The sequence below is a fragment of the Staurois parvus genome, unplaced genomic scaffold (genome assembly GCF_062004578.1).
Source record: "Staurois parvus isolate SC_StPar_1 unplaced genomic scaffold, SC_StPar_1.0 ptg000209l, whole genome shotgun sequence".
Classification (NCBI taxonomy): Eukaryota; Metazoa; Chordata; class Amphibia; order Anura; family Ranidae; genus Staurois; species Staurois parvus.
Genome location: NW_028318005.1, coordinates 3,134,213 through 3,147,223, shown reverse-complemented (window position 1 = coordinate 3,147,223; position 13,011 = coordinate 3,134,213). Strand labels below are relative to the sequence as shown.

The 13,011-nt window shown below is 47.7% G+C and overlaps 1 protein-coding gene across 1 annotated transcript in view; it reads right to left on the bottom strand.

Moving 5' to 3' along the window:
* Nucleotides 1–2,641: 2,641 nt before the first annotated feature.
* SLC6A11 (solute carrier family 6 member 11) overlaps nucleotides 2,642–13,011 on the bottom strand; it is a 340,299-nt gene continuing 329,929 nt past the window's right edge. Inside the window, exon 15 of the mRNA XM_089678690.1 lies at nucleotides 2,642–3,438. Within this exon, the coding sequence (XP_089534816.1) occupies nucleotides 3,286–3,438 (153 nt within the window). The 3' untranslated portion in view covers nucleotides 2,642–3,285. The remainder of the gene's footprint in view (nucleotides 3,439–13,011) is intronic.

The window sequence follows — 13,011 nt, the reverse complement described above, 5'->3', positions numbered from 1 at the left end:
GCTACCATGTACAACTGCACCAGATTCTGAGTGCTTCAGTTTTAGTATTTCATATTTGTGTTTTATGTGTTTATATGTATGTGCAGTTGTTTGCTTCCATTGTCTTGACAGATGACTTTCTTGTGTTGTCTTTTTCAGCTTTATACTATAAAAAGGTCAACACAGAAGAGCACAGACAGGAGACAGACTTAAAAGTTATTTAGTGCTACAGTTTACACAAGAAAACATATTACAGGGAATCTGACCTTGTGATACCTATCTGACTAGGAAGTATATTAGATTGTAAGCTCCAAGGAACAGGGCCTCTTATCCCTCTTGTATTGAACTGTATTGTTGCTGTATTGTATTATATTGTAAAGCGCAGAGCAAACTGTTGGCGCTAAATAAATCCTGTGTAATATTAATAAATGAACTGCAACTATTCAGTTTCACTGTGAATGACGTCACCACCCTTGAACAGGAATGTCACCTGTAGTCAGATAGTGCTGCTGAGGTTAGAATATTCTCAACCAGATAAGAGAGTGATGGAGCAAAAGCTTTAAAAGTATCACAGAGGACACCAGTTTGAGAAGTAATCCTGCCCTTCAACAACAGTAGCTGTCCTCTGATTCTTGGAAAACAAACATTTCAGGGCAATGATGTTTTTTCATATTGAAACCAAAGACCTAATACACCTTTAGTGAAGCTGCCACCTCCCTGAATACCTACCTTTCTCACTGATCCATCAATCTCTCCTCTGACAAGATCCAGGCCACTTCCTCTTCATTTTGTGTATACACAGTGCTACCCCATTCATTACTACGAATTTGTTCTCTGAGGGACCACTGGGGGTTACCATAAGTATGGTTTTCCCATTGGACCGAATTAAGCTGCAGGGCACATTTGCAATGTAAAGAGGAGTCATCTGGGTTCTTGTCAGAGGAAAAATTGCTGGATCGGAGAGGAAGCCAAGTATTATCCCAGGTGAGTTGCAACTGGGAGATGGAGATTTATTCAAAGACAACTTCACTAAAAATGAAGTTGTATTAAAAAATGTATTTTTTACTCAAGGGATAGGAACTGCCTCACGTATCTCATGGTATACTACTTTTAAATTATATGAAGATGAATATAGCTTTTTAAAACAAACCTTCACTACTGATACTCATTTGCTGCAATATTGCTGAAAGTATCTATTATAATGTAATATATTCAATAGTGTTCACCCCCAATGACCATAGCAGCTAGGGTTAATCAGTGGGCTACTGAACAGTCATGTTAGAGTTTGCTGATCTATTACAAACTTCTGTGTGAACATGACTGGTTGAAGGATATCTTATCCAGCAAACCCATTTATGTCATGTCGGAAAGCACTGCAGCTTAGGGCTCATGTACACTGCAGCTGATAAACTCACGTTCAGGAGCTTTTCTGCATTTTTTTCAGCAGCCCCTGAACTCTCCCTAATGTTTTCCTATGTGTCCATATACAGTATGTTGTTTACAGTCGTTTACAGGCAGTTGAGTTTACAGTCGTTTTTCTGAACGCACCAAACTTGCGTTCAGGAGTAGATTTTATCAACGTTTCAAACGCCAAACACGTGTAAACGTGGCTAACCACATTTATAAGCGTTTGCGTTTAGAAGTGTTTTTTAACTGTTCCATATCTAGATGATGTCCAGAGCCTTTTTTCATCATCGAAAATGCATGCAAAGCGTTTTTGATGTATTCAAATGGATCCGGTACACCAGCGCAGTCAGTTCCAGGTTTTGCGTGAAGGACAAAATGGTAGAATGTGCTGCATTATGCTCATGATGGGATCCATAGTGAATACAACCAGAAAAGACAGGTAATCTCAACACATACTGCTCTCTCTGCTTCTGCTCTCTCTATTTCTCTCAAAATGTCTGAAATAGTTAATTTTTTTACTGTATTTCAGTGCATTCTGAGCATTTTGGAAGGTCTCCTTATGTTATCTTTAAAAACCGCTTTTGAATGCAAATGCACAAAACGCGGTATGCAAACATGGCTAAACAGACTTTTTTTAACCTACGTTTTCCAGCAGTCAGTTTCCATTGTTCAAAAGTGTTTTCCAAACATCCCGTGTGCATGAGCCCTTACTTATCCCTTACATTATTCAAGATTAATATTCTTCTATTAAACTAGAACCTAAAAATGACTATATTACTCATATATTTTCTAGTAAAAGATATAAAAGTTTCAAGTAATTCAATAAAAATTCATATTATAATTAATATTACAAAATAACTTTCATTACAACAACCACACCTTTACTTTGTTGATGTAATCTTCTCTGTAAATACAGTTCAATTTCTATCTCCTTCCCTTATTCTTGTGTAGGCTTTTAATGCAAACCAATGAGCCCAAAAATAAAAATTCAAAGATTATGTTTTGCTGGAAAAGACCTACATGAATAGCTGTGCTTACAGAATTCAGTGGAGAGGCTCTAAAGAAGCATTCATTTTGCACAGCTGCATTCCAAGGTCTCAGTCTGTATTTTAGCTATGGCAATATACAAAATCTAAATCAATCCATAGGTACAAAATGATGCTTCAAAGTGCAAAAAATACAGAACATATTGGTTATGTCATTGATCATTTTTTGGCTCTGCTATCTTAAAGTATGGAATTCTATCAAAATGGAGTATTTCAGCATTGTTTTAATTGTCAGATTTGCATGGCACTGTAGAGAACTTGCAGAACCAGCAATATCAGAGTGTAAGATATTAAGGGTACATAATTAGTTATCAATTAGCAATAAGTATCACATTTTTTTTTAATTTTATCTTGGACAAACCAAAAGCACAGTGATGGTTTGTGACGAACACTGGCATTCAGAGGAATGGTGCTGAAAAAGGATATTGGCATAGAACTAGGAAAATATGAAAAGAGGCTTTTCTACAGGCATACATTAAAAGCTGGAATGGTCAACTTTGTGTACAGTAGATTAGAAGAAGTTTCTATACAAACACCATGCTTCATAAAATCCAAGTATAAAAATTTTACAACACACTATACATGTGTCTAAAGCTCTATATAAAACATTGACCAGTATCACAATATTACATAAACTTGGCACTAAAAGACCATACAATACTGTTTTTTTTGTAGTCAGTCACTTATATAATAATTAAAAATCACTTTAAACAGTATACACTGTGCACTTTGAAATTAAACATGTTAAAATCTGTGCGAAACAAGTGAGCCTCTATTAATCTCCGTGTAATAATATTTCATCCTTTTCATATTCTTATTTTACAAAACAACAGCCAGAAAATAAAATATCCTTTTAGAAGTGAGTTTCTTTTTCTGTAATGGCCGATATGGTTCCATCACCTTTAAGCTTGGCGTCACAGTCGTTTATGGCATTCGTACAGGCAGCAGCACCAAGTTTCCCCCTCATTTTCAAGTCTGGGCTGGGTAATATCAACTTTTTGAATCTCTGCAAAAATGTGTTTTTTCGAGTTAGTTGTACACAAATGCCAAACAAGACAAGTCAAGCTAATAAATGTACTTCTCTGGTTATGAAGCAAATAAAAGGCCAAAGAGCAAACTCAGAAAGAGAAGCACAGTTTTTTTTCTATGCCTTCCTCAGGAAGAATTTGTTTCCCCTGCAGTAGCAAATTGGATCATGCTTTGTTGGGGTTTTTTGCCTTCTACTGGATCAACTGTGGGTGTAGGATTATACCTTTTTTTTTTTTTTAATGGTTGACTTTTGTCTTTTTTCAGCCAGACTAACTAACTATGTATTGAGATTTTAAATAAATGGTAATAAGCTTCGAGGATTTTTTTCTGTTAGATTCCTCTCCTGTAGGAGCATGAGATATTCAAGATATAGTGATCCTGAGATATTGGCACTCACAGTGGAGCTGTGATCCAGGACTTTTTGACCTACCTCAGTATGAATTTAGGTGGTCAACACCATTTGGTGAGTTTAGTCCTAGAAGGGTGTGGACCACTAATAATAATACACAGAGTGAAGAGGTCTCTTGTTGTGCATGTGTGGTGTGAATGCTTGTTTTAAATAAGAAGCCTGAGAAAAAGATGCGTATTTGAAATCTACACGGTAGCAAATAGTTACCTGTAATGAATTGTATGACACCTCCTTGATCACTGGCTGTTCTTTACAATTTACACTTTTATTCATGCTGGGAAATAAAATTAAAGTTTTCACTATACCTCCAGAGCTCCAGCAGGACACATGCAGCTCCGTTAAACAAAAAACACACTATTTTTTTTCTGTTCATCCTATCTTTTTCTCTATTTACTGAAAATCTTGTATTTTGTGAACCCATTCACAAAATACAAACAGTTCTGTGAATATACAGGGAACGTATGGGTAGACAGTGGGGTTGTGTGTAAGAGAGATGTTGTTCTTATATCGGAGCACTGGAAGTATAGCAAGAGCTTTACTTCCTAGCATGAACAAAAGTGCAAATTGTAAAGGACAGCCAGAGATTCAGGAGGTGTCATGTAACTCATTACATTTAACTATTTTGTTAGGCATACAGCTTTTAAAAGTCAACATGTTCCAAGGGCATGTTACCTTCTTCATAAATATATTCAACCTGTATAGCAAAGGTACAACCTCCACCTAATAGGCTTTAAAAAAAGCTTATTACATCTTACTAGGAGAACAATGGATAAGTTAATTGGAAAAGCTGGTTTTAAGTTTCACCCTCAATAAGATAAGAGTAAAACTGGCAACAGTACCAGAAAGCCAGAGCTAGAGAGTATCATGGAAGAACTCCAATAAGTACAACTGCTGTGAATTGATGGAACAACTTGTCAGCAACTTCAGCACTAAATCATAGACTTAGCAAAAATATTATTTGCCTAGCATTAGCCACTTGCCAAGTATAGCAGTACTTCTGCTATAGGGCGGCACAGCTGTGCAAAATCACGTATATATATACGTGATTTGCATTTCCGGGTAGGGGGTGTGCATGCGTCACAATACCCACACCGCTATTGGCAGCTGGGGATGTCAATCACCGTGTCCTGACTGGTGATTCCTGGCCAGCACTCGCTGATTGGGGAGAAACCTGTGTGCAAACAACACAGATTTTTCTGCTGTCAACATGGACATGGACATGCACAGCAGAGAGATACAAAGTAGCAAGTCCCACAAGTAAAACAGAACACAGCACACAATGTAAAACACACAGCACACAGTTAACCCTTTGATCGCCCCTGATGTTAACCCCTTCCTGCCCAGTGTCATTGCTTTTTATTTTATTGTATTATTGTCACTGGGGATGTCAGTGGAAGTTATTCAGTTCCCACCCAGTGTCAGAATGCCTGCCACAGTTCCGCAGTCCCGCTATAAATCACTGATCGCCCCCATTACTAGTATAAAAAAAAAATTCCAGTATATATACCGCCATTTGTAGATGCTATAACTAGAGATGAGCGAATCGAACTTGGCGAAGTGGAATTAGTTTCGAAGATTAGGAAAAATTCGAATCCGAAAATTAGCAGACTTTGGATGCGCGAATCAAAATTTTCCAAAAATGGCAGCGACATGTGTGGCGACGAAGCGGGGATCTCTGGGAAGGCGCGCAGACAAGGCGCGCTGACCCATAATGCATTCATTCATGACATGTGATCGCATTAGCCAATCAGCAGCCAGCCAGCCAGCACTGTGTAATGGTCGAGCTATAAATTGCGGCCATCTTAGAATTCTCCATTAGCCTCCGGTCATTCAAGAGAGACAGACCTCTCTGTATTAGGGACAGAGTTAGGGCCAAAGAGACTTTAGGGCCACAGAATCATTACTTAGGCACACAGAATTGTTACTCAGGGACACAGAATTCTTACTCAGGGACACAGAACTGTTACTCAGGGACACAGAATTGTTACTCAGGGACAGACACAGAATTGTTACTGAGGGACACAGAATTGTTACTGAGGGACACAGAATTGTTACTGAGGGACACAGAATTGTTACTCAGGGACACAGAATTGTTACTCAGGGACACAGAACTGTTACTCAGGGACACAGAATTGTTACTCAGGGACACAGAACTGTTACTCAGGGACACAGAATTGTTACTCAGGGACAGACACAGAATTGTTACTGAGGGACACAGAATTGTTACTGAGGGACACAGAATTGTTACTCAGGGACAGACACAGAATTGTTACTGAGGGACACAGAATTGTTACTGAGGGACACAGAATTGTTACTGAGGGACACAGAATTGTTACTCAGGGACACAGAACTGTTACTCAGGGACACAGAATTGTTACTCAGGGACACAGAACTGTTACTCAGGGACACAGAATTGTTACTCAGAGACAGACACAGAATTGTTACTGAGGGACACAGAATTGTTACTGAGGGACACAGAATTGTTACTCAGGGACAGACACAGAATTGTTACTGAGGGACACAGAATTGTTACTGAGGGACACAGAATCGTTACTCAGGGACACAGAATTGTTACTCAGGGACACAGAATTGTTACTCAGGGACACAGAACTGTTACTCAGGGACACAGAATTGTTACTCAGGGACACAGAACTGTTACTCAGGGACACAGAATTGTTACTCAGGGACAGACACAGAATTGTTACTGAGGGACACAGAATTGTTACTGAGGGACACAGAATTGTTACTCAGGGACAGACACAGAATTGTTACTGAGGGACACAGAATTGTTACTGAGAGACACAGAATTGTTACTCAGGGACAGACACAGAATTGTTACTCAGGGACACAGAATCGTTACTCAGGGACACAGAATCGTTGAATTAAAGAGTATGTCAGACAACACGCAGAGGAGTGGCAGAGGAGGCAATGTTTCAGGAGCGAGCAGACGTGGCAGCAGAGGAAGGGGTCGAGGCAGCACTAGTCGCAGCCAGAGGCCAGTGCTCCCGGTGTCATCCTGCGGTCGTGTCTCCACCGACAACCCTGCCGTCATCGATTGGTTGGCTCGGTCGTCTTCCTCTTCCCAGGTCACCTCTGACACCTACAGCCAACGGTCGGTGGGTACGTCAGACACAACCATTAGTTGGCATGGCCCGGGAGCAAGCCCACTGAAATCACGTGTCCTCTACCTGCCCCTGTCCTTTGGTGTTCCCTCACCAAGCGAAGTATCACATGCTGTGGGCTCAGCCTCACTGTACAGTGAGGAAGAGCTAACAGAGGGCGGTCAGGAACGGGGGGAGACATCCGCCTCTTCAGCAGCCAGGCGAAGAAGTACTGGCGAGGAGAGTGGCTCGGTAGCCGGTCTAGAGACAGGTCTGTCTCCTGACCCACACGCAGCCGAGGGGGCTAGTAGTGAGGCGGAGACCCTAATTGATGATGATGAGGCTGATCGCACTTGGCAGCCTCGTCGTCATCAGGCTATTGCTTCCGCATCATCAGGAGAAGAGGGTGGCAGCTTGGCAGCGAGCAAAACAGTCGGTGGGTTGCCCAGGAGGCAGCAGGGTCGCAGCAGTGTCAGTGGAGGCAAACGGCCACGGAGTAGAGCACCAGCTCCACTGCAGCCTACCACCACGGCCAGTAGTGGTGCCGGTGTGCACGGAGGAAGTAGCAGTCAGCCAGTGAGGAGGATCGGGGGCAAAGTTTCCTACTCGGCGGTGTGGCAATTTTTCGTCAAGCCGCCCGAGGAAGTAAACGTAGCCGTATGTCGACTATGTGGCCAGAAAGTCAAGCGTGGCCAGGGGGCCCATGTCTCCATCGCCACACTCTGCCATGTGCCACTTTCAGGTCTCCTCACACTGCTGGTGGGTTCCATTTTGTCATAGGGTGCTGGCAGATTAAGGGCCTCCCATTGCTGCTGCCAGGCCCGTAATCTGTCATGGGCCCCTGTACCGCCTCCTCATGCTGCTGCCAGGCCCGTAATCTGTCATGGGTCCCTGTACGGCCTCCCATTGCTGCTGTCTCCATCGCCACACTCTGCCATGTGCCACTTTCAGGTCTCCTCACACTGCTGGTGGGTTCCATTTTGTCATAGGGTGCTGGCAGATTACGGGCCTTCCATTGCTGCTGCCAGGCCCGTAATCTGTCATGGGCCCCCGTACCGCCTCCTCATGCTGCTGCCAGGTCCAGAGTGTGTCATGGGTCCCTGTACGGCCTCCCATTGCTGCTGTCTCCATCGCCACACTCTGCCATGTGCCACTTTCAGGTCTCCTCACACTGCTGGTGGGTTCCATTTTGTCATAGGGTGCTGGCAGATTACGGGCCTCCCATTGCTGCTGCCAGGCCCGTAATCTGCCATGGGCCCCCGTACCGACTCCTCATGCTGCTGCCAGGTCCAGAGTGTCTCATGGGTCCCTGTACGGCCTCCCATTGCTGCTGTCTCCATCGCCACACTCTGCCATGTGCCACTTTCAGGTCTCCTCACACTGCTGGTGGGTTCCATTTTGTCATAGGGTGCTGGCAGATTACGGGCCTCCCATTGCTGCTGCCAGGCCCATAATCTGCCATGGGCCCCCGTACCGCCTCCTCATGCTGCTGCCAGGTCCAGAGTGTCTCATGGGTCCCTGTACGGCCTCCCATTGCTGCTGTCTCCATCGCCACACTCTGCCATGTGCCACTTTCAGGTCTCCTCACACTGCTGGTGGGTTCCATTTTGTCATAGGGTGCTGGCAGATTACGGGCCTCCCATTGCTGCTGCCAGGCCCGTAATCTGCCATGGGCCCCCGTACCGCCTCCTCATGCTGCTGCCAGGTCCAGAGTGTCTCATGGGTCCCTGTACGGCCTCCCATTGCTGCTGTCTCCATCGCCACACTCTGCCATGTGCCACTTTCAGGTCTCCTCACACTGCTGGTGGGTTCCATTTTGTCATAGGGTGCTGGCAGATTACGGGCCTCCCATTGCTGCTGCCAGGCCCGTAATCTGCCATGGGCCCCCGTACCGCCTCCTCATGCTGCTGCCAGGTCCAGAGTGTCTCATGGGTCCCTGTACGGCCTCCCATTGCTGCTGTCTCCATCGCCACACTCTGCCATGTGCCACTTTCAGGTCTCCTCACACTGCTGGTGGGTTCCATTTTGTCATAGGGTGCTGGCAGATTACGGGCCTACCATTGCTGCTGCCAGGCCCGTAATCTGCCATGGGCCCCCGTACCGACTCCTCATGCTGCTGCCAGGTCCAGAGTGTCTCATGGGTCCCTGTACGGCCTCCCATTGCTGCTGTCTCCATCGCCACACTCTGCCATGTGCCACTTTCAGGTCTCCTCACACTGCTGGTGGGTTCCATTTTGTCATAGGGTGCTGGCAGATTACGGGCCTCCCATTGCTGCTGCCAGGCCCGTAATCTGCCATGGGCCCCGTACCGCCTCCTCATGCTGCTGCCAGGTCCAGAGTGTCTCATGGGTCCCTGTACGGCCTCCCATTGCTGCTGTCTCCATCGCCACACTCTGCCATGTGCCACTTTCAGGTCTCCTCACACTGCTGGTGGGTTCCATTTTGTCATAGGGTGCTGGCAGATTACGGGCCTCCCATTGCTGCTGCCAGGCCCGTAATCTGCCATGGGCCCCCGTACCGACTCCTCATGCTGCTGCCAGGCCTGTAATCTGTCATGGGCCCCTGTACCGCCTCCTCATGCTGCTGCCAGGTCCAGAGTGTCTCATGGGTCCCTGTACGGCCTCCCATTGCTGCTGTCTCCATCGCCACACTCTGCCATGTGCCACTTTCAGGTCTCCTCACACTGCTGGTGGGTTCCATTTTGTCATAGGGTGCTGGCAGATTACGGGCCTCCCATTGCTGCTGCCAGGCCCGTAATCTGCCATGGGCCCCCGTACCGACTCCTCATGCTGCTGCCAGGCCCGTAATCTGTCATGGGCCCCTGTACCGCCTCCTCATGCTGCTGCCAGGTCCAGAGTGTCTCATGGGTCCCTGTACGGCCTCCCATTGCTGCTGTCTCCATCGCCACACTCTGCCATGTGCCACTTTCAGGTCTCCTCACACTGCTGGTGGGTTCCATTTTGTCATAGGGTGCTGGCAGATTACGGGCCTCCCATTGCTGCTGCCAGGCCCGTAATCTGCCATGGGCCCCCGTACCGACTCCTCATGCTGCTGCCAGGCCCGTAATCTGTCATGGGCCCCTGTACCGCCTCCTCATGCTGCTGCCAGGTCCAGAGTGTCTCATGGGTCCCTGTACGGCCTCCCATTGCTGCTGTCTCCATCGCCACACTCTGCCATGTGCCACTTTCAGGTCTCCTCACACTGCTGGTGGGTTCCATTTTGTCATAGGGTGCTGGCAGATTACGGGCCTCCCATTGCTGCTGCCAGGCCCGTAATCTGCCATGGGCCCCCGTACCGACTCCTCATGCTGCTGCCAGGCCCGTAATCTGTCATGGGCCCCTGTACCGCCTCCTCATGCTGCTGCCAGGTCTAGAGTGTCTCATGGGTCCCTGTACGGCCTCCCATTGCTGCTGTCTCCATCGCCACACTCTGCCATGTGCCACTTTCAGGTCTCCTCACACTGCTGGTGGGTTCCATTTTGTCATAGGGTGCTGGCAGATTACGGGCCTCCCATTGCTGCTGCCAGGCCCGTAATCTGCCATGGGCCCCGTACCGCCTCCTCATGCTGCTGCCAGGTCCAGAGTGTCTCATGGGTCCCTGTACGGCCTCCCATTGCTGCTGTCTCCATCGCCACACTCTGCCATGTGCCACTTTCAGGTCTCCTCACACTGCTGGTGGGTTCCATTTTGTCATAGGGTGCTGGCAGATTACGGGCCTCCCATTGCTGCTGCCAGGCCCGTAATCTGCCATGGGCCCCCGTACCGACTCCTCATGCTGCTGCCAGGCCTGTAATCTGTCATGGGCCCCTGTACCGCCTCCTCATGCTGCTGCCAGGTCCAGAGTGTCTCATGGGTCCCTGTACGGCCTCCCATTGCTGCTGTCTCCATCGCCACACTCTGCCATGTGCCACTTTCAGGTCTCCTCACACTGCTGGTGGGTTCCATTTTGTCATAGGGTGCTGGCAGATTACGGGCCTCCCATTGCTGCTGCCAGGCCCGTAATCTGCCATGGGCCCCCGTACCGACTCCTCATGCTGCTGCCAGGCCCGTAATCTGTCATGGGCCCCTGTACCGCCTCCTCATGCTGCTGCCAGGTCCAGAGTGTCTCATGGGTCCCTGTACGGCCTCCCATTGCTGCTGTCTCCATCGCCACACTCTGCCATGTGCCACTTTCAGGTCTCCTCACACTGCTGGTGGGTTCCATTTTGTCATAGGGTGCTGGCAGATTACGGGCCTCCCATTGCTGCTGCCAGGCCCGTAATCTGCCATGGGCCCCCGTACCGACTCCTCATGCTGCTGCCAGGCCCGTAATCTGTCATGGGCCCCTGTACCGCCTCCTCATGCTGCTGCCAGGTCCAGAGTGTCTCATGGGTCCCTGTACGGCCTCCCATTGCTGCTGTCTCCATCGCCACACTCTGCCATGTGCCACTTTCAGGTCTCCTCACACTGCTGGTGGGTTCCATTTTGTCATAGGGTGCTGGCAGATTACGGGCCTCCCATTGCTGCTGCCAGGCCCGTAATCTGCCATGGGCCCCCGTACCGACTCCTCATGCTGCTGCCAGGCCCGTAATCTGTCATGGGCCCCTGTACCGCCTCCTCATGCTGCTGCCAGGTCTAGAGTGTCTCATGGGTCCCTGTACGGCCTCCCATTGCTGCTGTCTCCATCGCCACACTCTGCCATGTGCCACTTTCAGGTCTCCTCACACTGCTGGTGGGTTCCATTTTGTCATAGGGTGCTGGCAGATTACGGGCCTCCCATTGCTGCTGCCAGGCCCGTAATCTGCCATGGGCCCCCGTACCGACTCCTCATGCTGCTGCCAGGCTCGTAATCTGTCATGGGCCCCTGTACCACCTCCTCATGCTGCTGCCAGGTCCAGAGTGTCTCATGGGTCCCTGTACGGCCTCCCATTGCTGCTGTCTCCATCGCCACACTCTGCCATGTGCCACTTTCAGGTCTCCTCACACTGCTGGTGGGTTCCATTTTGTCATAGGGTGCTGGCAGATTACGGGCCTCCCATTGCTGCTGCCAGGCCCGTAATCTGCCATGGGCCCCCGTACCGACTCCTCATGCTGCTGCCAGGCCCGTAATCTGTCATGGGCCCCTGTACCGCCTCCTCATGCTGCTGCCAGGTCCAGAGTGTCTCATGGGTCCCTGTACGGCCTCCCATTGCTGCTGTCTCCATCGCCACACTCTGCCATGTGCCACTTTCAGGTCTCCTCACACTGCTGGTGGGTTCCATTTTGTCATAGGGTGCTGTATGGCCTCCCATTGCTGCTGCCTCCACCGCCACACTGTGGCTCCACACTCTGGTTTTGGCCCCATGACTGCCCAAATGAGTGAAGTGTGCGGTGATTCTAAGATCGACGGCACTCATCTGCATGTCATACTGACTGACAGTATTATTTCTCTTCCCCAGCAGACTCCAAGGGCATTTAAATTAAAGGTACAGTGTTCTGCACTAATATAAAGGCTCTCTGAAGCCTAGAAACACCCTTTTTATAAGTTAAATCCGCAGCGAATATATTCGCCTCGAATCAAATTTATTCCTCGAATTCGCCGAATCAGCCGAATCGAATTTTTGAATACTTCGCTCATCTCTAGCTATAACGTTCACATAAACCGATTAATATGCAATTATTGGGATTTTTTTAGCAAAGACATGGAGCAAAATACATTTTGTCCTAAATATATGAAGGCATTTGATTTCTTACATTTTGTTATTGGATATGTTTTATAGCAAAAAGGCAAAAATATTGTTTTTTATTTCAAAATTGTCTTTTTCATTTATAACGCAAAAAATTAAAAACTGCAGAGGTGATCAAATACCACCGAAAGAAATCTCTGTTTGTGGGAAAAAGGACATACATTTCATTTATACACAGCGTTGCATGACCTCGCAATTGTCAGTTAAAGTAATGCAGCGCCGTATCGCAAAAAATGGTCTGGTCAGGAAGGGGGTAAATCCTCTAGAGCAGTGGTTCTCAACCTTTCTAATGCCGCGACCCCTTAATACAGTTCCTCATGTTGTGGTGACCCCCAA